Source organism: Vulpes lagopus, chromosome 19, assembly GCF_018345385.1.
Source record: "Vulpes lagopus strain Blue_001 chromosome 19, ASM1834538v1, whole genome shotgun sequence".
NCBI lineage: Eukaryota > Metazoa > Chordata > Mammalia > Carnivora > Canidae > Vulpes > Vulpes lagopus.
In genome coordinates this window covers 32,286,210-32,311,683 of record NC_054842.1, presented here as the reverse complement: position 1 = coordinate 32,311,683, position 25,474 = coordinate 32,286,210, and the positions used below count along the sequence as shown (strand labels likewise).

General features: G+C 51.2%; 1 protein-coding gene across 1 annotated transcript in view; it reads right to left on the bottom strand.

The window, feature by feature from the left end:
- EPHB1 (EPH receptor B1) overlaps positions 1–25,474 on the bottom strand; it is a 430,513-nt gene that overhangs the window by 285,064 nt on the left and 119,975 nt on the right. The window contains exon 2 of the mRNA XM_041733571.1: positions 5,669–5,733. Within this exon, the coding sequence (XP_041589505.1) occupies positions 5,669–5,733 (65 nt within the window). The remainder of the gene's footprint in view (positions 1–5,668; positions 5,734–25,474) is intronic.

Below are 25,474 nucleotides of genomic sequence, written 5' to 3'. Positions count from 1 at the left end.
ATACATATATACAGACACACACACACACATATACATATATACACACACACATATACATATATACACACATACATATACATAGACACATATATAAGCATATATATACAGATGCTCACATACACACATACACGTATATATACACATGTGCACATATACACACACACATATAGATATACATACAGACACACATATACACAGACATATATATAGGCACACACACCCAGCACACTCATCCTGAAGGCTCATCAGGCTTGGCTCTGGACTCCTTTTTCCATCCTTCCTCCATCAAATTCCCCTTCCCATATTGGCACATAAAGATGTGCCGATATTAAAGTAGTCAACAGAGTATGTCACAGGCTATGAAGATGGGTTCCCAAGGGCAGTGCAGATGGAGCTGGGGTCTGGAAGCCCACAGAGTGCTCTTTGAAGATCACTCAGGTAGATGTTTAAGGCCACATGTCCCTCCGACACAGAAGCCACCGGCGGCCCCAGTACACAGCGAACCCCAGAAAACTCTTGAAAAGCAAAACAACTCTGGGGCTGGATTTCCAACAAGCAAGTGGAATAAGCCTCACTATTAGAGGCACCTGGGCTTGCTTTTCTGACCTACCATCCAGCATCTGAAAGCAACTGGCACCTTCTGGTAGGTGTCCTGGTGTCCTTGATCATGCTTACCATGGTGGCATGGTGGCACCATTTGCATCACGAAGTAAGCTCTTTAAAAAGATACTGACAACCAACTGGGTTTTGAGAGGCCTACGACAAACATTTTATTGGGCTACAGTAAACCTAAATTGAATATTTTCTAAGTTCCGTGCTTGCTTCGGCAGCACATATACTAAAATTGAACATTTTCTAAGTTCAGAACCCTGGGTTGGAGATGCAAGAAGTATCAAGAGTTCTCCTCATTTATTGGGCCAACAAACATTTATTGGAGTGTACCACCTGCTGGGCTGCTGCTGGGCCCCAGGGATAGAGATAGAGCTGCTCCATCCTCTGGCCAGCAGGGAAGGCCACACAGCAACACCTGGTTAGCTCACAGAGCCATGGACGCTATGTCAGAAGCTGGCACCATGCCAGTGTCACCAGTGAGGGTCCCCAGAGATACAGTTGCTGGGAGCTGAGTTCCTCCCTGGCATTTGTGACTTTATAAATGTTACTTTCTCCCTCTGCTCACCAGGTGGCCTCCACTTCAGGTTCGACCTAAAGGCTTTGAATTAACGGTGCAATTAGATCCGAAAGCAACATTTGGGTACAACTCCTTCCTGGTTTTGCCACGGAATATTATGATCTGCTTTCCAGCAACATAACTGAAAACAGTTTGTGGGCTCTGTGTGGGGCAGGCAGTCCAATTCGTCTCCACAACTGGCGGTTCTCGAGCACAGCAGTGAAGACACCCAGTGAGCCCCGTAAAAGGAAGAACCCCACGGCCTCTCTCTGAGGAGCCAGCCTCACAGGCCATGCCCTGTGGATAGGGTTCATTGGAACGCCAGGTGGCCCCCCTGGAAGAATTATGCTCCTTCTGGTCAAGGCAAACTCAGTTCTTTGGGAGCACTCAGGCTACCAGAACAATGCCAGCCCACCCTTCTCCGTCGTGAGCATGTGTGCTCGGTATCCAGACTGCAGAGAGTCTCTGAGGCCTCTGCTCCCTTTTGAAGGTAGGGATGAGGGATGTCTCTGCCTCAGTGGGTCCCACGAAGATGTGGGCCACCGACCCAGGCTCCTGGCTTCTCAGATGCCTGACATTGGCTCCTCTCCCTGGACCTCTTTACTACCCAGAAGTACTCTCTACCTGTCTTAAATCCAAGCCCTGACTCAAGTCCACGGCCTATGGCCCTCCACCAGTCTCATGAGTCTCAGCTTCTACCCCTCCATCTGGGCCCCTACACTTTGTCACAGTGGTCAGACTGCTGTGGCTTCACTCTTCTTCTTACTGAATAGATGCCATGACACAAGACACCAACCTCCTCTCACCGATGTCCTCTACTCCTGGTCCTCGAGGACCAGGCCCTCTGTGCTTGCAAATCCACACCTCAGGATGATTCCAGCAGCACATTTCCTCCTGTATGATCTGACAACTGAAGGGGGCCCACTGATCGAGGTGTCGCAGATGCATGGCCCGCTGCCACAGCTAGGCCACCACACTCCTTCTAAACATGCCTCTCTCCAGCTCTCTAGCAGTGGTTCCTTCAAAGCTGCCCCACCCTCCTAAACCCATGACCACCCACTCTCGCTGTCTGAATCTGGCCTCTAACCTCAGTGAGAAGATAGATCATTGAAAGAATTTTCTGTTTTATGGCTTCTGTCACCAAACTTGAGTACCCATATCTCTCTGCAGGCCCTTGATCTCTGTCCTGCCATTTCAGCAGAAAAGGAATCCCGTCCCCTGCAAGGCCAACATGACCCACAGCCCCGTTCCCTCCATCCCCATGTGTGGTCTTCCTTCCCCTACATGAAGTGCTGTCTCCATCGCCTCACCTCTCGCTGACCTTCAACTCTTGCTCTCTGGCTTCTACTCCTGTCCCCTGTGAAACCCTCCACACAAGTTACCAACAGGGGCCCTGTAACTGAGCCCACCCAACCCCTGAGGCTCTTGCCAATTCTGACTCCCCTCCCCCTTGACACACTCCTGGCTCCTCTGAGAGAACCACCTCATGGTTTTCTCCTGCCTCCTCAGCCTCCTTCCCAGGTTCTTCCTTCTGTATTTGACATTGCAGCGCAGGTTGCTCATCCAAAGTTGTCACCTCTTCTCCCTCCAGATGCTCCCTGGGAGGACACAGCCATGCCCAGCTCCCCTCCCATTGATGTGAGGCTGCCTGCCTTCCGATTCCACTGCTCACGAGTCAAGCACTGGCAGAGCCAGTTCCATGGGTGCCCTTCAAACTCAACAGGTCTGATGCTGAACTCGGCCTCTTCCTGCCCAAGCATGCTGCTCCTCCCATGTCCCCCATCTCTGAGAATGGCACTGTCATCGACCCACCTGCCCAGGTCAGAAACTTGCAACAATGAGCCAAGTCAGGTGCTGAACTAGGTGGTCAATTTCCAATGGTGCACAAATAGGCAGGACCCCAGCTACCTTGGAGAGTACCCCTTTGGTATGACCAAAAGGGTGCTAGAAGCCAGGGGGGTAGAAATTAATCCAACACGAACATATAAAGAGGCAAAATATGCAACTGTGCCAAGTGTTACTGAGGAAAGCACCCTGGACCTCAGTGGACCTGGGATGTGGACCCAGCGAGGTCAGGGATGCAACAAAGGTGTCCCTGCAGATGGGCCTGAAGATGATAGAGAAGAATTGCTCCAGTGTTTGGCCTCTACGACGTGGTAAAATGGAGCCCACCTGTTTGGTGGGAGATGGGAAGGGAGGTGAAGACTTCTGTTTGGTCCAGGCTTAGATAGACATGCTCATGAGCATCCAATGCAAGATGGGATAGGGACACACACTTGAGAACCACTGGGGTGTTCAGAGAATCGGGGGCAGCAGCCTAGGATGAGAAGAGTGGGTGATGGGGAGAGGGTGAGAAATGGAAGCATAGTCCCTGTTCCTCCCTCTCGACCCTGGGTGAGAGCCAGCCTGACCCTCCCGCCACTCACTATAAACCAGACAGGCTCTGAAGCTGCTCAGGGCACGAAGTAGAAGAAGGACCCGGCTGTAAGTTCTTGAGAGAAAAGCATGGGGGAAAGGTGGCTGAGTCGTGGCTGCTAACCAGTGGGAGGGCAAGCATGGAGCAGCCCAGCCAGCTGCTGTCTCTAAAGGGCATCACTTGACTTTGAGTGTTTTCCTAAAGGACAATCTTCCTTGGGAAAGGAGAGCAGAAGTTTAAAGAAGACAGGTGGTGTGTACAAAAATCAAGGGAAAATTAACCATAAATCATGTTGATGCCTCGTGAAAACACAGGCCTTCAAACAATAACGTAATTTGTAAAAGAGTGGCAAGTTCCTAATATCCAGCAGCCTGAAGAGTTGCTGCCTCATTGGTTTGGCGTAAATTTCCTGGTTGAAGTGGGAAAGGTTCCCTAGTAGCCCATGGTGCTCCCAGCAGGACTGGGACTTGGTCAGCATGGGCAGGACTGGCCCCTGCCCCGGGTCCTGATTCGGCAAACACCAACCCATCCTAATCCTTGCCTTCCTGACTCCTAAGATAGGACACCTGCTCCTGGCGGGGGTTGGGGGTGGGGAGGGCTGTTCTGTAAGTATTGGGGCTGGAAGGGAGACAGCAAGAGCTGGGAAGTAGGCAGAGCCTTTTGGGATCCTAGTGTCCCATTTAGAACTGTCCCTACAGTAAAAGGGGGCCACGGCCTGGTTATGCCTTGTTGTGACGTGCACCACAGGATGTAGACAGGCTCAGGCTAGAGATCACCAAGGGCAGGGAAGGAGAGGGGAGACATGGACTGCCCTGCCCCCGCCAACTTGGCTCCCTTGCTGGAGCGAAGAGTCCCCTCACTCCCCTGCCCCCTCCCCTGGTGATTAAGCCCTGCAGGGAGCCAGTCACCCATGCCAGGCTTCTGAACCTCATCTCTCCTCTTCCATCTCCTGCTTCGTCCCTGCCGGCAGTCCATCCATTGCCAAATGCTGCCAATCCTTCCTCCTTTGCTTTGCTCTAACAGCCCTCTAAGTAGCCTGTTTTCAGCCCTCTCTTCTGACCCACCCAAGACAGCTGGGAGAGGCTCTTAACTGCTTTCTCTCAACTGTTCCCTACAGTCCTGTCAGCAAGCGTGGCCGTGTCATTCTCCTGCTCAGGATCTGTCCATTACCTACAGGAGAGAATCGACAGTGCTGCCTCAGCATGGTAGGCACAGTCCTACCACCATGCCCCCTTCCAGCTCATACCCCAGCCCTATCTCAGCACTGTCTATACCCTGCCATGTTTCAGAAACACAGACTCTCCTCTCTCATGTCGTTTCATGACCCTCTCCCTCCAACTGACTATGGGTCCTACTTGAACTATCTTTGCAGACTCCTCATACACCATCTGTCAAACTCCTACATACTCTGTACACCCCAACTAGCAGGCACCTTCTCTGCAAAGGCTTGTGTGTCCCTTCTAAGTTCCTCACTTCCAGCTCTGGGCCATACTTGCCTATTGATCTGTCCACTCCCACAAAGAAGAGATGTCCTTTAGCCTATCCATGAACATAGTCGTCTCCAGCACCCATGGGAGGCCATGAGGTCCTCAGAGCTGGTCCATTCTTATAATTAACAGGGTTTGACCAGGGGCACAAACACTGACCAAATGAATGAAGAATATCTCTCTAAGCCAAGCACTAGGTGAAAGAAAGCATTAGCCCTTCTGACCTTTAGTTCTCTTTATGCCTTTGCCTCTTGGCAGCCCTGTGGGCATCACAGATTTCTGATCTCTGATCTGTACCAGCACCACCAGCCTGAGTGCCCAGCTCTTGGCAGCCACTAGCCCTAAACCCACACAGTTACCTAGGGGCCAACTCCCTGAAGGACTGTGTCAGGAGATGGCCTGCAACACCACACTAGGGAGCAGGCTCAGCTCTGAGACCCCTGGTTCTGCCTCTCTGTGGATGGGCAGGGGACATAGCCATTCACACCTATATTCCATCCCTCCAAATTTCCTGCCCTATGCAGGCTCTGCTCCTCCAGCCATCCTACAGGCCCAGGACCACACAGCAGGACTGAAGAATGGATGGTTGACACTCACCCCTGATGCAGGATTGGCTGTCCAGCCCAGCTCTGCAGTAGCTGTCCTGGTGTCCATTAAAGTTTCTGTGGGTCAAAAGAGAAAATCTGGTGAGTCATAAGGATTGCTAGACAGTGGTCCTTATGCTTATGAGGTTACTAAGGACTGTAAATGTCAGTGTCAGGAGCCTTGGGCCTCTTTGTGAAACCTAAGGCTCAGAGAGGGGAAGAGGCTCCTCAGGATGCCATGGCTCAGACCATCAGGTATCCTGATGCTACATCCATTACTCTCTCCCTGAAAGCCCAAAAGCCGCCTGTGGTGGATGAAGTCATCGCTCCAGACCCCCCACATGGCTTCTTCCCAGCATACTCTTCCCCCACACATGGCTTCTTCCCAGCATACTCTTCCAGAGGCTCTTCCAGAGCTATGTCAACCCAGCAGCCAGATTTAATTTGTTCCTTGGCCTTCCTGAGCCATGTATTTCTGCCCTCTTCCTCCCCACTGGGTTGCTTCTCCAGCCTCATGTGTCTGTCCCCACTTCTCCCCACAACTGCCCCCTACCATGTTGACACCCTTGGGTGGTTTCTTATTGACTCCCCTGGCCCCCATCACTCTCCCAAGACTCAGCCTCCCCACAGGTCCCTTTGCCCCTGGGCATGCCACCCCCTTCCCCAAGACTCAGCCAGGACTCACAGCAATGCACCATCTCTCAGGTCCCTGTGGCCCACTTCCTGGCTACTAATCCCCCGGCCAGTCAGGGAAAGAGGCACCCTGACTCAGCTGGGAGCTGCTGGGAGCCGTGGCAGTAGCTACAGTTCACACACCAAAATCACCAGGCACATAGTGACCATGCACTTGCTGTTCACAAGACCAGTTTTCTGGCAGACAGCAGTCAAGCATCCCGAGGACGAGGCACCTCTTTTTTTTTTTTTCTTTTTTGCTCTTCAGCCTATTATTGACCGCTGTCAGTCCACACCTCTCAGTGGAAACTGCTCCCCAAAAGCTGCTCCTGAGCTCCTGAGCAGCAAAACCAAAAGCCTCTTTGGTTTTTTTCAGCAGTTTTATTGAGGTAGGAATGACATACAATAAACTGCACATGGTTAAGGCATATAATCTGATAAGGTCTGTCAAATATTTTATATGTGAAACCATCACCACAATCAAGATAATAAATATATTCATCATTCCCAGAGGTGTCTTGTCCCTTCATAAATCCTCCTTTCCTCCTGGCCCTGTCCCACCTTATCAATGTCCTGAGGTAATGATTGATTTGCTTTCTATCACTATACATTGATTAACCGGGATTTTCTAGAATTTTATATGAATTTGATATAAATATAGTATATACTATATTTTATCTGGCTTTTTGCACCTAGGATATATATATATATTTTTAAGATTGGTTAGATGTTGTGGGAGCCTGGGTGGCTCAGCTGGTTAAGAGTCTGACTTTTTGCTTCAGCTCAGGTCATGATTTTAGGGTCATGGGATAGAGCCCTGCATCAGGCTCCACACTCAGCAGGGAGTCTGCTGGAGATTCTCTCTCTCTCTCTCTCTTTCTCTCTCTCTCTCTCTCTCCCTCTGCCCCTCCCCTCCTCCTTGCTTGCATGCTCCCTAAGATAAATAAATAAATCTTAAAAAAAAAAAAGATTGATCGTGTTGTATATATCAGCGGTTCATCCCTTTTAGTTGCTGAGTAGCATTCCACTGTATGGACACACTGCAGTTTGTCTACTGGTTCACCTGTTATTCCCAGTTTGGGGCTATATGTGAGAGTGTGTGCACAGTCCAGTTCCTTCACATCCTCACTAACTTGGTATGGTCGGTCATTTCTAATTTGGGCCATCTTCACCAGTCCGTGGTAGTATCTCATTGTAGTTTTTTCATCTGGTGCAGTGTGTTCAAGATTTTACAATTTCCACATTTCTTATTATTGAGTTTGGAGAGTTCTTTATATATTTTGGATACATACTTTGCAAATAATTTTTTCCATTTCTTCATTTTTGATGAAGTCCAATTTATCAATTTTTTTTCTTTTATGGTCTGGTATCATACTGAGAAATCTTTGCCTAACCCATGGTCACAAAGGTTTTTCTCCTACCTAGGTCTGTGATCTATTCTGAGTTAATTTTTGTGTAAGGTAGGGGATATGAATCAAATGTACAATTGTTTTTATCATGTGGATATCCAGTTGTTCCAGAGGGGCACCTTTTTAAATTCACACAATGGTGTTGTTTAGGCTGGTGGAGGTGTCTTCTCCACCTGGATTTCTCAGGACATGCATCAAAGGTACTGGCTCTGCTATATAAGTGCTCAGCAAACAGAGGAGGGAGAAATAGACATAAGTTGTGTTGGCTTTTCCTTCCTCCATTTCCTTTTTCTCCTGAGCACCCCTATTCTGTGTTCAGTGCTTTAGGCAGGAGATGGGAGATATGAATGCAGAATGCACAGTTATAAAATTGTGGGACCCTTAGGAAACAGAATGACTCCTGGCATAAACCAAAGGTTTGGGAAGAAAGCCACCCTATGGGCAGGGCGGAGGGAATGAAAATCAAAGTGATAAATGAGGAGCTGTGTTGAGAAAACAGGTTCACCATGCTCTTGTCTCCTAGTGACTCATCCGAGAGAATGGATGGTGGGAATCTGTAGAGGTGACAGGGCCTTGGCCAGCATGCCAGCATGGTACCACAGCAGCAAGCAACCCCACCAGGCTGATACGGCTTGGACAGAGCGGAGGAAGCCTTAGGTCCTGCTGGGGCTAATGAAAGGGACTCAGAACCACACAGAGGGGACCTGCGTGGACTATATATAAGCAAGGGTCAGACGGGCTATGGGGAGTCTCAATGAGTGCGGTGTGGACAGGTGCTGACAGGACCAGTGAGGCAGCTTCCTCCACAATTTGGCACTATACAACCTGTCCTTAACCTTGGTCACATTTCTGCCACCCTGAGGGAATGGGGGTCTAAAAAGCAAATAGAGAGAAGTAAAGTAAATATAACAAGCTGTATTTTCTTGCCCGATTGAGTTTGGGTTTGGATTGAGAGCCCTACCCGGCGCACATCAGAAGGAAGGTAAGCACTGGAACAGACTTCTTGGGTTTGTTTTCTCCTCTGATTCTTCTGACAGCTGGGGAGGCCGGGCCCTTCCTGGAGCAACCCTCCCTCTCCCCCTCATCTCCACTCCACAGCACTAATAATGATCATAATGACACACTGAATTTACATAACATGCTTCTCAAAAGACACTCCATGAGGCTCTGCAGAAATTCATCTTCATGATTAAAATGCCTCCGCCAGGTGGGTCTGAAGCAGGAGCCAGTGAACGCTTTTGACAGAGTTGGGGACCAGGGCACAGAGAGGAGCAGTGCCTTCGGCAAGGTCACACAGCCTCCCACCCTGACGCCGTAGCTCCAAACCCCAGTGTGCCACCCACCAGGCACATGTGGGCTTCTGGGGGCTCTACTGTGGCCATTGGGGTCAGGGTGGGAGCTTTGCTCATAAAGCCAAGGAGCCACAAAAGCCCCCAGAATAACGCATCACCCCTGCCTTAACCTCAGGACCAAGCGGAAGTAGTGGTAAAGAGGCAGAGGAAGTGGCAGCAAGCGAAATAGAGTTCAGAATCAAAAATAAGAATTAGCCTTCATTTCTAAACCTTCCAAGCACTAGTTTGTCCTGTTAACCCCATTAATATAATCTAAGACTTCATTATATTCATAGTCACCTGCTCCAGGGCTATAATTGAAACTGTTTCTAAATAATGTTTTCATCCACCCTACTGGACAGAAGTTGCAGCAAGAGGAATCCATTTCTCTGCATCCTGCCCACTGTGGAGACAGAAGACCACAGAACCATAAACCATCCACTCGATATGATTAAGGGCAGTTTCTTTTCTGGCACAGAGAGCTCCTGATTATGGCATTACATTCTGGTGGGGGCTGAATAAAAGTGATTTGAGGAGGTTTACATCTCCCTGGAGAGGAAAAGAGCACTCATTTGCATTTATAAAGCATATTGAGAGCTCTGGCAGAAAGTTATGGTGGAAGCACAATTAAATATTTACCATCACTTCTGCTCTCAAACAGTGGCGTGGGGGCCAACCAGCTGGAGGTGCATGTGTTGCTGTCAGATCTGATGCCTACAGGGGATGCAACTCTGGGAGCTCCACCCACCGCCTGGCCTCTGCCCGCTGGGAGCCTGCCCACAGGAGGGAGGGATGCTGGGAAGGGCACATACACAGGGGGAAAGTGGGTGCAGCTGTGGGCAGACTGGGTCCGGATCCCACTTCCATCACTCATTCTCTCCTTCTTCTCTCTCTCTCTCTCCCTCCCTCTTTCTCCTTCCCATCCCCATCCCTCTCTCCCTCCTTCCTTATCCACGGAATGGGGCTAGAGCCAGCTAATATACAGGACTGGGGGTAGGGGGTGGGGATAAAGCACTGCAAATATGCCATTATTATTATTATTATTATCATTATTATTATTATTATTATTATCACTTAATCACGCCAAGCTTCAGCTTCCTTAGCTATTGCAAAAACCCAAACGGTGCTATCTGTAAGACACCTATAAGAGATCTATAAGACTCAACAATATTAAATATCTAATAATAGCTCATCTACATTCTTCCTTGCACGTTGGAAAGACCAAGGAGTGACACGTTGAGGGTACAGCAGCCTATCAGAGAGGTGGGTGCCCTAGAAAGACTCGGGTCTAGTCCAGGGAAGGACAAGAAGCAAAGTCACACTCACCTTCCTATTTTGGCTGAGCGCATGAGGAGACAGAAATTCAAGGGAATGGATGGGGTTCTTGTGCATGTGGGGAATGAGTGGGCCCATCTCCACACTGTGTGGAGGTAGAGGGCGATGGGACACTGGTCTCCGGGTGCTGGTGAGTAGTGGGGAAGAGTGAAGGATGGAGAGCTCCACCTGGCTCTTGGGACAGAGAACAGAGTGACTACCCAGAGGCAACAAGGGCGGCAGCAGAAACAGGTTGATGGGAAGGAAGTGGGAGCCACCCCAAACATCTGAGAGGGTGAGAAGACTGAGCAGGAGGGGAGGGAGGCCATGCGGGGAGACAGAAGGAGGCCTCTGGAAAGAGCTGGCTGGGCTAGCAAGAACCCGAGGACCCAGGCACATGAGAAGCCTGGCAGAGAGACCCCATTTTCCCAGGAAAAAATTTCCTTGCAGTGGTTTTGATACAGGGAAACCCTCAGGGTATCCCCTCCAACTCTGGAGGCCTGTGCCTGCAGGTCCGGGTCAGGGGCCAGGTCGGAGCCCTCTGTGTGGAGGAAGAGGCAGCTGCTGCCTGGCTCTGCAGGCGGCAACTGTCTCTGTCTGGATTGGCACCTCGGGATGTATTGACATTTGGGATGAATTAGATACCCATCATGGTGAAAGAGAGATAAATAAACCCTCTCCTTACAGCTCTGCCATTCTTTTTGGAGAGACATTAATCAGACATTCAGCTGAAAATATTTACAACGTCCTTCCGTGGTGGTAACAATATGCAACAACAGGCACAGATGGAATCGGGGCTTCCAGGCCTTCTCGGAGCAGTGCCTCCTGTGTATTTGAAGAGGTGAGGCTGTGGGCCCTCCAAGCCCTGAAGAGCCAGCACAGCCATGCATCATTGCCCTGTACTCCCTCCGGGCCCAGGAACTCCTGAAGTCTGGAACCCACACCATGAGCCAAGCTGTTGTTAGGTACACACAAGGAGCTGAGGGGCAGCTCACTGAAGCCCCAACTCCCTCCCAGAGCCTTTGCGAGGGCTTGGGATGGCTGGGAGAGGTCTGAAACGCGATGGTATAAAGTGGCTCCGGTATCCGTTCAGCAAAGAGCTGTCTGAGCAACTGCCAGGGGCGGAGTGAGTTCTGTGCAGGCATCAGAGAAGGAGCAGAGGGTATAGACGGACATCTCACCCCTCAGGGAGCTTGCAGGCAAGTGGGGAAACAGAACTTAATCAAATAACCATGCGGATAAATCTGCATGTACAGCCTCAGTGTACGGCAGGAGAGAGGAATCCCTGGGACAGTTGTGAGCACTGAATAAAACGACAAGGGTACTGGAGCCTGGCAGACAGCTGGCACTGCCTCCTTCCTTCCCCAACTCCTGGCTGATGAAAGCACAGGGGTCACCACCCCCTACACACACATCTACACACACACACACACACACACACATCCCTGCCCTACGACCGAGTTTGAACTGGCAGGTAAGATAGCCGTTAAACAGTCTCCCCCACGGCCACATCCAGAGTGTGCTGAGGACCAGAATGTGCTGGGGACCCCTGACCACAGTGAGGGGATGCCCGTGCTGCCCTCCAGACCTGGGCTCAGCAGGGCAGCCCAAGCACCACCTGGAGCCCATGCGCTCTGGCCACCACCCTGGCTACTATGGTGCCCGCACCCCTGGCCCTGCTCCATCCATCACAGCAGCCTGCCAAGGACTCAGCCCAGCCTCCCTGCAGAGTTCTTATGTGGCTCTTTTCCCTGACCTTCCTCACAACTGTGTCCTGCCTCCACGTGCCCATGTGGCCCTGCTCTGGATGCTCAGTCCCTGAGACAGAGTCCCAGAACCAACAGCTTCCAACCCCCAACTTCACACCACGCCCACACTTCCCGCTGCTGGCACTGGCCAGCCTCCCTGGAATGTCATCCCTACCCCCTTGGAATTGGCCTCAAGCTGCCTCCTTGGACCAAGGGGGACAGAGACTTTGCCAGCTCTGGGTTTGGAGTGAACTGGTTGAGTGTGAACTCTTGAGGACACCAACCAGCCTCAAGAACCCATGTTCTGGCATCACCAGCCTGGACCCAGCACAGCTACAAATGGTTAAAGCAAGAAAGTATTCCAAGGAAGCCTTGTACATCCCATCCCGTGTGTCCAGCCCAACTAAATCTTCTCTCTACACCACACATCCTCTCGTGCACACTGCCCCCACCCAAGCTTTCCAAACCACCCTTCCCTGGAGTCCAGGAGGGAAGCCTCAGAGGCATCTAGCTGTGATTCCCTGTTCCCCCTTAGTCTCATCACATCACTTGCCATGCCCCAGGGACTCTTTCTCTGCAGCACCTTCCGCAGCTGTGCATTCCATTGCATTCTCAGCCACCTATCTGAGTCCAGGGCTTCACCCCCCCCCCCACCCCACCATGCACAGGGATTACAGCAATCACCTCCTCACTGATGTCTCCACGGAAGCTCCCATCTCAGCCACCTGGTGCCAATGTAAATGGTTCAAAAGCAACACGGCCACACTGAGCAAAACACTCAACCAACTCTGGAGTCCTGGATTCTAGTCCCAGCACCACAACTGACATGCCAAGCAAGTCACGTCTGAGCATCAAAGCCTGATCCTCACAGGTAGAGGCAGCCCCGCCTGCACCCAGGAGCCAGCCAGACCATGCCCAGAGAGCTGCTCTCTGCGTATTCTAACAACAACATTGGACTAACACTCATTGACTGTCTTTGCCAAGTGTAAAATGCTAGGTAAGAGAAGCTATTATTAGAGAAGTCTCCGCTGATGGATGTGTCATGGTGGCCGGTAAGGAAGAGAAACAAGCCCGAGTAAACAGATGAGCCAGTCCAACCCATCTGCTGACTGATGGACTGACTGAGTCAGAACAGGCATTTAAATGATAAATACAAACTGTGAAATTTGCTCTTTTAAGGAATGTGCAGATCAGTGCAGTAACCGCCCCCCCCCTCCTCTTTCTGTTTCTTTTCTTTTCCAAGGTGCAATTAATTACCATAAACAGAAGGAAGCCACAGCATACGTAGATGGGTCACAACACAGCAGCACGCCTCAGGGAGTTGGGGTAGCTCTCCATCTGCACTTGATCTACACGGGGCACAGCCTGAGAACATGTACCAGGCCCAGCCCCCTGATTGCCCTCCCTCCGAGGGCTCTACCAAGGGTCACAGGGCAACAGACCAGAGCATGGGGACGGGGCATGGGCAGTGCAGCTGGGGAGCTGGAACAGGCTGGAGATAAGCCCCTGAAGGGCTGCCCTCTCTGCCCAGCCTGGCCCCAGACATGGTATATGGCTGGAGAGGATCCCATTCCTCTCTGGCATCAGATGGTAACTTTTGGCTTTTAGGTCTTTAGAGTGTTCTCGAAGAAACATTGCAAGACACCAAAGGGCAACTCTCTTGGGAGATGTATTAGTTTCCCAAGGCTGCCACAAAGTACCACCACCGGGGAGGGGGGGGGGTGCTTGAAATAACACACATGTATTCCCTCAGTTCTGGAAGCTAAAAGTCTAAAATCAGGGTGTGAGCAGAGCCACGTTCCCTCTGTAACCTGTCGGGGAGAATCTTTCCCAGCTTCTGGTGGTTTGCTGGCAAACTTTGGTGCCGCTGGGCCTGCGGCTGCCCAACTGCAATCTCTGCTTTGTCCCTGCGTGTTTCTGTCTTCACATGGCTGTTCTGCAAGGACCCCGGTCAAGTTAGATTAGAGGCCCATCCCACTTCCGCAGGACTTCACGTTAACTACCTGCATCCATTATGACCCTATTTCCAAATAAGGTCGCATTGTGAGGTGCTGGGGGTTAGGACTTCAATACACCTTTTCTTGGGTGTGTTTAGGGGTGCATGATTCAATCCACAACAGGAGGGTAAGATGCCGGGAATAAAGCTAGAAGGTTTCCTCCAACAAACACCCAAGGCCACATGCTGAGAGTTTGGCAAATATAGACGCAGACAAGGCTGGTGACTCCCTCAAAGACAACCTTCCTAGGAGGCAAGGAACAGTGTTCATTTGCTCGTCCAGATCCCGTGGGGATCCCTCTCCTCCCTGTTCCATCCCAGAGGGCAGCCCCTTAGAGACCGCACCAGCTGGGCCCTCAGCACGGGAGCCTGGAGGGCGGGGGACTGAGACGCCGGGCACATCCCTGGCTCCTCCGTCCTGAGTGGACAGAGGCTGGTGCCCCCCTCTGCCTACGGGGTCCCTCCCCTTGCCCTTCAGGGATGGAAGGTGCCCCACCACTGCGGCTGTCTAGGCACCTGCCACCTCGCTGCTGTGCTCACTCATCTCCCTCAGCCGCATCTCTGGGCTGCCACGTGCTCCTGCCAGGCCCCCCATGGCCCTCAGGACCTGTGTCAGTAGCCCATTGGGGGGAGTGCCACGTCTCCTGTCCCTCTCCCGCCACATCCTCCGGCATGGCACGCAGGAGGGGGGTGCCTGCAGAGTGGCCGAGTCCTGGTCACACTGGACTTGGATCGGACGCACCCAGGGGTGGGGGTTATAGCTCCACCACCAGCCGGTTGTCCGACCTTCAGCAAGTCACTGGGACCCCTCACAGCTCATGCTCAGCCGTCCCCCGCATGAAGGTAACAGCGCCCACATCTCGTCCAAGACATTCACGGGGAGCCAATGAGATACTGTTCGCCAAGGGCTTCTCGCAGCCTCTGGCAAGCTGTCATAGAGGTCCCCACACAGAGGCTGTTGTTAGGTTCCATGTTGGGTGTCCCTCACCTGGTGTCTCTCACCACAGCGCAGTCTCTCACCAGCCCGAGGTCCTCAGCTGCGCCCAATGGGGCGGGGCCGGCGACCAGTCTCCCACCCTAAGGCCCCTCTGAAGGATGCGTTTGGCCCCACCAGGCCCTGGCAGCCTCAGCTGATGGAGAAGCCACATTTAAACCTCCAACCACATCAGCGTCTCCTCAGCCACCCCCTGCCCAACCACAGACAGGCGGCCTGCTGCGGCCTCCTTCCCCCACAGACGCTGTGCCTGAAGGGACCTGGGGAGGGCCACAGCCTCCGCTAGAGCTCACTAAATGCCTGTCCTGTGGGCTCCTCCGGAGGACCAGCTGGATCCCGTGTGGCCCTGCTGGGTTTGAAGCAATAGGGAAGGCCAACAAGAAGGAGCCCGGATTGCCGAGTGGCTCCCACGCCTCACCCCCAGAAACAAGGTGAAGCCCAGAAAGCAGCGCTGGGCTTTCTGGGTACGGGGTTCCTCTCAGTGCCCTGGAGCTCATGCTGAGCATGTGAGGCTGGCATGGAAGGGATGGATGAACGAGCCACACCCCAAGCCCAGTGCTCCCAGTATTGCCCTCCTTTGCACCCTGCTCCCCTCCCATGACAGTGCAAGGCAATGGGTTCCTCTCCCATCTACTATCTCAGATTCCCTCTGGGGAGGCCACCAAGAACTTAAGACAAGAGTCTCTCCCTGTATCCACAGCCCTTGGGAAGGGGGTGGCAAGCAGCTCCACTGCCCTTGTTTTCCCAAGGGGGGCAGGGTCGGGGGTAGTTCTTCAGAACAAAGACAGGATGACAACAGTGTCTGTCCTGTGACCCACGTACTCCCACAGCATCCCCCTCCCCGTGCCCCTGCACAGCTTCTACTCATTCTGTGTGTTCTCCACCTTGGCCTCCCCACCAGGGCACAACTTCTTTTCTCCGCATGGCTCAATGGCAGATGCGGGACTTGGGCTGCCAGGACTGACAGCCATTCTAAATGAAGGAGAAGCCTGCACAGGTGAGACAAAACAGGAACAGGGTAAGGGGAGAGTGAAAGCCTTCCATTTGGGGTACAAAAATCCCAAACATTCACAGTCTTTCCTTTGCCAAATTTCTTCTTCTGTCTTCTTTTCCTTCCATCTCAGTTCCCTTCTCCATTCTGATCTCTGTATTTCCTCATCCTTTAAGATGGTCCAACACCCTCTCAGATCCTGAAGATATGCCACAGCCAGAGAACCAAGAAGAAAACTGGGGGTCTCCACCCTCGGCCAGGGATCTCCAGATCTCTTGGGCATCAAACACCTGTAGGCACAAGCCACACTGACCAGATCACGTGAGCATGCAAAGGCAAAGCAGACTTCCAAGGCTGCCTCTGGCCCAGGCCTGACTGCTGGCTGCCCTGTCCACTCCCTGGCCATCAGGCATCCCTGGGGCCATTAAAACCAGACCTGAAGCTGAGCTGCTTCTCAGGCCCTCACCTCCTCCTGACCCAGACTCCTCCCTGACAGCAACATGAACCTGCCCTTTTGCCCCACCCAGCAGCAATGACACACACACACACACACACACACACACACACACACACACACGGCACAGAGAGAGAAAAGGGAATCACACAGGGATGCAGTGGTCCAAGGACATCATTTAAATCAACACCCACCACCGACCATGCAGGCCTGGCTGGGAGTGCAATGATGCTCAGTGCTCACCTATTTGCATTTGTGTGAGGAAAGTCAAAGAATGATTAAAATTGAGGAGCCCGGCATTTCCAGCCCTCCAGCACCACGAGTTCTGATGGAGATGAAATGTGATCACCCCAGCCACTCTGACACGCCAGTGAGTGGGCACCAGTGGTGCATAAGAAATAGCCATGCAGGGGCACCTGGGTGGCTCAGTGGTTGAGCGTCTGCCTTCAGCTCAGGTCATGATCCCAGGGTCGGGCTTCCCGAAGTGGGAAGCCTACTTCTCCCTCTGCCTATGTCTCTGCCTCTCTCTCTGTGTTTCCCATGAATAAATAAATAAAATCTTAAAAAAAAAAAAGAAGAAAGAAAGAAAAAAAGAAAGAAAGAAAGAAGAAAGAAAGAAAGAAAGAAAGAAAGAAAGAAAGAAAGAAAGAAAGAAAGAAAGAAAGAAAGAAAGAAAGAAAGAAAGAAAGAAAGAAAGGAAGGAAGGAAGGAAGGAAGGAAGGAAGAAACCATGCATAATAAGCCTGCTGCTTCCTGCTTTTCTCGTGCACAAGAAAAGAGGGCCTCTCACTTTTGGGTGGTGTGGCCCCCAGGGCATCAGTCACCCTGGAGAAGAGCAGGGAGGAGAGCCCACACACCCATGCAAAATGACTCTCTGCAGCTCTAATGAAGGCCAGCGATGGATGGTGGCCTGAGCTCGTTCATCAGAAGAAACGCGCTGCCGTCTGCCTTCCCTTCCAGGCCTTCCTGTGCCCTCATCCTCAGCTCATCCTCAGATCATCCTCAGGATTGATCTATGGCACAGTAACGCTCTGAAGTCACTGGCATGAGGACTGGCCCTAGGGTCCCTGCATATACTGGTAGCACTCAGAGAAATCCAGGTACCCCTAGGGGGATGGCTGTGGCAGGGGCTCAGAGGATGTGCCAGGTGAGGGGCCACCAGTCAGAAAAGGAAGGGGTAGGGGCTGCCCAGGCAGGCTCTCATGTTCTTCCGGACACATCCTGAACCAGACTAGGGCTGCTAAGTCCCCAGGGACCACCAGAGCCCCCTAGGGCTGCTCCAAAGCTCACCTGCCACCAGGTGCTCACCCTCTCTGTTGACACCCTCTTCCAGGTGTCTATGCTGGGTCTGTGGGTCAGACTACAGTGCTGGGTCTGCTGTGCCCCACTGCTCTCCCTGCACACAGCCTCAAGACTCCTCATTGCCCACCCTACCCTCACTCAGAGGCCTCCCCCTCCCTCTCCAGAGAGCCAGCCTGGCCTACTACAGCCCCCAGAATCACCACCCAGGCACCCCAAACCGAATCTGTCCTCATCCCACCCTAACTGTCCACCCACCAAACTCCTCCAGCCACAGCCTCTCTCGTCCCTTCTGGGAAGCCTGCCTGACCACCCAGGCTTCACTCTCCTCCTGTACCCGAAGATGCAGTCCACCCCCACTGGCACCTTGGCCTTTTATGGCTTGTGTTCTGTGTCACCTTCTCCGTGGTTCCCTGGTACAGTGCCCCGTAGGCTCTGTGAGAGCAACACCAAGTGACATGGCTCACCCGCACGGGCTCCCTGCAGGATGCCTGGCAGTGGCAACGCACAGCCAGTGGAGAGCTGACCGGTGGGCCCAGCTGTGCAAACAGCCCTAGGTTCCAGGGCTGTAGGCAGCAAGGCGGGGGCCCACTCACTCTTCCTCCAGAAGACCTTCCTGATGACTCAAGCCACCATGTCTGTCCCACCCTCACCTCCATCCAGAGCCACCACTCAGTGCAGGCTTCACTGTCTGCTTTTATCATTTCACCCTGTCCTGGAGGACTGATCCGGAACTGCTTGCAGTGTGTCCTCTCTCCACAGGTCTAACCCTGTCCTGCTGCACCATGTGACCACTGTTAACTACACAGAGTGTCAAAGGGAGGCAAGAAGTGATGGAAGCAATGGACCACCAAGAGCAGACCCCAAGAGGAGCCTGCCAGGGAATGGCTCATTCTTAGTTGTGAGATCACGGTTCAGGCCTCCCTGAGCTGTGCGGCCATGGGGAGGTCGATGGGGTGATGCCCAAGGCCCCTCCGGCATGGCCCCTTGAACTCCACAAATGCCTCCTGCCCTCAAGAATGGACCTCTTGCCGCTCCATTTCTCCTTGTCAGGGAAAGCCTGTCCAGCCCTGCCTCTCACTCGTGCCCCCAAGGCCTCTCTCTCACTGCCAAGGTGTCTGGAAAGGCCCTGGGAAGATTTCTATTTGTGTTTCCCAATCAATAACATTGACTGGCTCCTGGCTTCCAGAATCTCCTGAGATCCCAAATAGTCTCAATGCCACAAATGTCCTCCCTGAGCCTTGTAAAACTCTTGCAGTGCATGTCTTTGTGCAGAAATATCTCCAGAGGGATTTGAAGCTCCAGGCAAAACTCCCCTTGTTGGCCTGCAAGGGAGGCTGCTGGGTTTGCACAACTGTAGGCGGCGGGTCTGGCGGCCACAGAGTCCAGCTCCTGCTCTGGCTGTGAGCACCTGATCTGTCCTCCGCAGCAGGAAGGGAGAGCAGGGGCAAGTCTGGAGCCTGAAACCTCCCAAGGCAGGAGCTGTCACACTCCTGCAGCTACCAGGGCTCTGGCGTTGTAGCTTTAGGAACCGGGTAAATCTGATGGCATAACCTGGAGGCCCTGGGCTTCGGACAGCACTCTCAACTACAGAGGAGACCTGGGCTGGGTCCAGGCTTGGCTCTGCCCTCAGCATGCAGTCCAAGCCTGGCTATCCCTCTGCCCAGTGCCCCTGGTGGACAACGGATGAGGTGGTTCTCTGGGCCTTTCTGGACCAAGGCTCTTCCTTGCGCGGATGCTGAAGTGCAGCTTCTAAGTTAACAGTTGGCAGTGGGCGGCACCTGGAAGTCACCCCCTCCTCTCAATGAGGAAGCTCACGGGGAGAGTCCCTCATCTACTCGGCCTTGTATTTCTCTGCCAGGTTGGAGGCAGGGGTCTCCTTGAGAGGCTGGTACCTCTCAACTCTCTATCTTGGCTTTCTGATCAAAAGAACAGGCTTCAGGAAAAATGACACCTGCAGTTCTCTTCCTTCCGACCTGAGGAAAGTTCAAGTCCAGTGGCTTCAGGACCTGGAGCTCTGTTCCATGTCCTCTGGCTTGGACATGATAACTTGTCCAGATGTCTAGACACTCTATCACTTCTTATCCAAATACTCTGGGGATTGGGGCCCAAATCTCGGCATCGTTCTCAATTCAGAACCTCTCAAGGTCTGAAAAACTCCAGAGGAAGCCCTGGGTGGCTCAGCGGTTGAGTGTCTGCCTTCAGCTCAGAGCGTGATCCCAGGGTCCTAGGATGGAGTCCTGCGCCGGTCTCCCCGCAGGGAACCTGATTCTCCCTCTGCCTATGTCTCTGCCTCTCTCTGTGTGTCTTTCATGAAGAAATAATAAAATATTTTTTTAAAAAGTTCCAGAAGTTTGGTAAACTCCACCATCCTAAGCTTGAGCCCCTGATACAGTGCACTCATCAGTGGATCATTTGGTGTCTGCTTACATACCACTGAGGATGAGCCATTCACTACCTTTCCAGGCTGGCTGTTCAGGTTGTTCCAGCTCTCCGAAGGCTGACTCCTTGGGATTTCCTTTCCTTGGCCCTTGTTGTGCCCCCAAAAGGACCCCCCACAGAACCACCTGCTTCTCTTTATCCCTGGCAGCCCTTTGGATTATGAGGGGACACACCCTTCTGAGTTTTCTCTCTCCCCCACACTCGGGGTCCCCTCGGCCTTTCTTTCAGCCTATTACCTCATTTGCACTGTCGTAATGGGACAGGGCCCACCATGGACCTCAAATGCTTTAGGAGGGAAGGGGACTCACCTCCCCGGTGGGCACAGCCTACCTCTCATCTCCCTATCAATTCCCTATGAACCCCACTGAGCATGCCAGGGGTGGGTGTCTCTGCAGGAGTGGCTCCTTAGAGCTCTAAATCCTTCCCCGGGGCCCCAAGGACATGACGAGCAGCCTCTCTTCAGGGTGTGGGTGCCTTTCCTCCCTGTGATCCCCCCTCCCCCTGGGCCTCTTCGCTCCCTCCCCCACCCTCACCTCTCCTTCCTTCTCCCTCTGCCCACTGCCTCTGCTGCCTCTGCCTCCTCGTTCCAGGCTCCTCTCTCTTCCCTCTTTGTGCCATTGTTGCTGCTTAATAGGGTGTTTCTGGGATGAATAGTGTTTTCAGCCCTAGCCGGGCATACATCCGGCCTTTCCCAGCCCCGCCCGGTCCTCATGGGCGCTGGTGGAGTTCTGTGGAGAGCAGACCCAGACAATGGGCCAGCGGATTCGCTTAAGAGCTCACAAAAGCCCCATTTCCCTCCACGCAGTGCAGAGTGACAGGCACAGGGAACAAATCCCCTTCCCTGCACGTTTGCCTGCATGGGATGCCAGGGGAGCATGGGGCCCCTGTGCAAGCAAGGCCAGAGCCCTACGTCCTAGACCCAGGAAAGCCAGGGATGAGGGCCAGCGCCTCTCTAGTCAGAGCTCTGGGAGGCTTGGCAAGGCCCCCACCCCATGCATTTATTTGGAATACTAACACCTCTGTGCCTGACACATGGAAGTCTCTAGATGCAGCCACAGAAGGCCCCACATCTTGTATTTACAATAGGAGGGGTGAGGGCTTGCAAAAAGGAAGATGGGATACACAGCTCAGGGCACCGTGGGCTCTCTGAGGGTAGGAATGCATCCAGGAGCTGGTGAGAGCCCCAGCAGCCCATCTGCATTTGGGTGAATGGGCCGGTGACTGAATCAGTGTGGGAACAACTCCTTAGCCAGGATACCAGCCTGCAGTTTCTCAGGGGAGGAAGCACATCTGCAACGTACTGGTCTCTAACTCTGTACCAGGAGACCCTGAATTTAAGGGGAGCAGTGTGTCTGGGGCCCAGACAGGGAAGGCCAAGTTGTGGCGTGTGGGAGGCGAGAGCACATACGAAGTAACCAGGCCCATGGATGGTTATTCCTCATTTCCCAAGGACACTCAATTGGTAATATCTAAATGTGGGCATGTTCTAAGATTTCTATTAATTTTCAAATTGAGTAATACAATCAAGTGTACTCTCTTTCTTGTAAGATGTCAATTCTCCTTAACCTCCTCCTGATTTCCATCAGCAGTATTACTGGCTGGCTTTCTCAGGAAGGAAGGGGTCACCCTTTCTCTACATCATAAGAGCTGCTCTGATGTATATAATGTATGGAATGATGATAGATGGCAAACGGCAAATTGTGTACCTCCTGGAAGGCCCTTTTGTGCTTTACATCTTAGGTTCACACTTCAGCAAAATTATGTGGAACTTCACTCCATAGCAGCCAAAATTCAGTGCTAAATCTAGGAATGGCCAGAGACATGGGCTGTGTTTTCTTCATGCTTCACCACATTCCTTAGGCCCACCTGCCCTTCCTTTTAAAAAATGATGCAAAGACTCCTAACTCTGGGAAACGATCTAGGGGTGGTAGAAGGGGAAGTGGGCGGTGGGTGGGAGTGACTGGGTGGCGGGCACTGAGGTGGGCACTTGACGGGATGAGCACTGGGTGTTATTCTGTACGTTGGCAAATTGAACACCAATAAAAAATAAATTTATTTAAAAAAAAGAAATAAGTCAGGAAAGAAAATTACCGTATACTTTCACTCCTTTGTGGAATTAAAGAAGCAAAACAGATGGACATCTGGGAAGGGAAGGAAAAATAAAGAAGATGAAAACAGAGGGAGGAAAAAGAGACTCTTAATCATATGAAACAGAGGGTCACAGGAGGGGAGGGGGTTGGGGAAATAGTGTCACTGGGGGATGGGCATGAAGGAGGGCACATGATGTCATGAGCACGGGGTGTTATAACCAACACTTCTTGAATTCTACCTCTGAAACTAGTATTACACTCTATGTTAATTAATTGGATTTAAAATAAATTTTTCAAAAAACAAAAAATTAATTAATAAATTAATTTAAAAAATGATGCAAAGCTTTACTAATCAGCCAAAAAATATATATACCTGCCTCCTTTGGAGGACCCTTACCTAGCCAGCTATGGTGCAGTTAAGGGAGCATTGGAGTTGAAGTCAGAAGACATGTGTTCTAATCCAGATAGATAATAACAGTGTGACCCTGGGCAACCCACACAACCTCTCTGAGCCCCAGATTTCTCACTGGTCACATGGATACAACATAACTGTTTCTCAAGGTAGTATGAAGAGCTAATGATGCTATTGTAAAGTGTTTATCATTACACCTGACCCATAATAATCACTCATTAATATTATCTATTATTATTTTTAAATTATTAGATAAAAAATTAAGATATATGCCTTTTATGAAGACTGTAAGGTCTGTGTCTTGATAGCAGCTCCATGATCCTTCAATTTTCGCGTGCGGATGGGTGTCCAGTTGTTCTAGTATGATTTGTTCATACTAGAGATTATCTTTGTTCCCCTTTATTGCCTTTGCTCCTTTGTAAAAGATCAGTTGACTATATTTGTGGGGGCCTTTTTTCTGGGTTCTCTATTCTGTTCCATTGATCTATGTTTGTATTCTTTTGCCAATACTGCACTCTCTTGATTATTGCAACTTTATAGTAAGTCTTAAAGTTCTCCAACTTTGCTCTTCAATATTATTTTGGCTATTTGAGGTCTCTTATCTCTCCATATAGACTTTAGAATCATTTTTTCTATGCCCATAAAATAAGCTGTCAGGATTTTCATTAGGATTGCATTAAATCTATAGCTCAAGTTGGGAAGAACTGCCACCTTGACAATATTGAATCTTCCCATCCATGAACATGGAATGTCTCTCAACTTAGTTCTTTAATTTTGTTCATCAGAGTTTTGCCATTGTCCTCATAAAGATCTCATCCATATCTTGTTAGATTTATATGTAAGTATTTCATTTTTGAGGGGATGTTGACATATGCTTTAATAAATAGCCCTTAGAGCTTATAAAATGTTTTCAAAGACATTATCACATCTTCAAAAGACTACTGAGAGTTGGTATGTGCCCTACTGCTTGAGATCTTATTATACACACTAGCCATAGCACCATCAATTAATTGAGTCTTGGCTTACATTCCCTAAATCTCTGAAGATGATACACCATCTTGGCTGGAAAAGAACATCATTCTACAGGAAGTCATCCAGCCTACTCAGGAGCACACCCTTCCCAGGTGGCCTTAGTTTACTATCCAGGAGCTGGGCTAAATGATGTCCACTATAATAATCTTTGCTAACAGTTGGCAAACTTTCTGCCAAGAGACAAATAGTAAATATTTTAGGCTTTGTGAGCCATAAGGTTTCTGGTGCACTCATGTAAATCTGCCTTGCTATTACAGCATGAAAACAGGCCACTGCTTGCCCACCCATCATCTAGACAGGCAAGGACTCTGGCCTGGACAAATATGCTAACAGAATTTGTTCAGTGAAAGTTGAACTTGTAATTTCTGATCAATTAATTCATTATTTTAGCATACAATAATAAAATAGCTTTCAAGCTATCAGCACACCTACAGACTTCTGCAGAAGTCTGTGTGACCCTTCAGAACACCAGAAAGACACCAGCTGCAACCCCAGGGGTATTTAGTAAACAAAAACAAAACTAAATATGGTTTACATTTATAGGTATTCTAGGCAGAGTATACCCATGGAAGATGACTAGCCTAACTCTGGTCTATGATGTCATCCTCATGGGCTAACTGGTTTCTACCAGATTCAGGACAGAGTTTAAGTCCTTCCTAGAAGGTCTGAAGGGAAACAGGAGAAATACAGGGAGCCCAAGTCTCACTCACCATGACTGAATTTTCAGAGAAACAAGGGTAATTAGTTTATCTGTCAGCTGGGGGGTCTGTAGACTTGGCACATCCACAGAGACATGTTGCCATGGGAGCACTCAGGAGGGCCACAGGCCCTGGGCTGAGAGAAGACTCCTCTTTGATCTGACGGAGCCATAATCAAAGGCACAATGAAGGAGATCAGTTGAGAGAAAATGCAACATAGCAAAACCAGGTGGCAGAAGGAGAGAAGTCAGCAGATGGGCAAAGGGGGCTTCAGAAGGGAAGCCAAGAGCAAGATGCTCAATTCAAACAGGCCAAGGCCTGCCCAGGAGTCATGGGGAAATGGCAAGGCTCTATGAACCTTCCATAGCCTGGAGGGCAGCTGGGAGGTAATGGACACAACAAGGCTCCTATCACCACCGAGATTGAATTTATGTAGCTACAACCAAAGAGTACCAAGGAGTGCCAGCAACCACCAAAAGCTAGGAGACAGTCATGGAAGGGATTATCCCTCAGAGCTTCCAGAAGGAATCAACTTGGCCCACACCTTGATTTCCAACTTCTGGCCTCCAAAATGGTGAGAGAATAAACCTCTATTGTTCTAAGCACCCAGCTTACCATGATTTTATATGGTAGCCCTAGGGAATTAATCCAGCCAGGAATGGCATCTTTCTCCCATGATCCCAGGGGTATGGTCTATCTTGTTCACACCTATATCCTCAGGCCCAGGCACGCTGTAAATACTCACCACCTGTTCAGTGAATGGATGGCCAGGGCTGCTGCAAGCCCTGAGCTGGCTGATGGGTGGTTCCTGCGCCTGAAGGTGAGATCAGGGATGGGGGTGAGCTAGCTGAGGCACTGGCCTGAAGGCTGTGAAATTCTCTGACTTGGGAGGTCCTGAGTTCAGGGGCACTGGCGCAGTGGGAGTGAGGAATTGTGG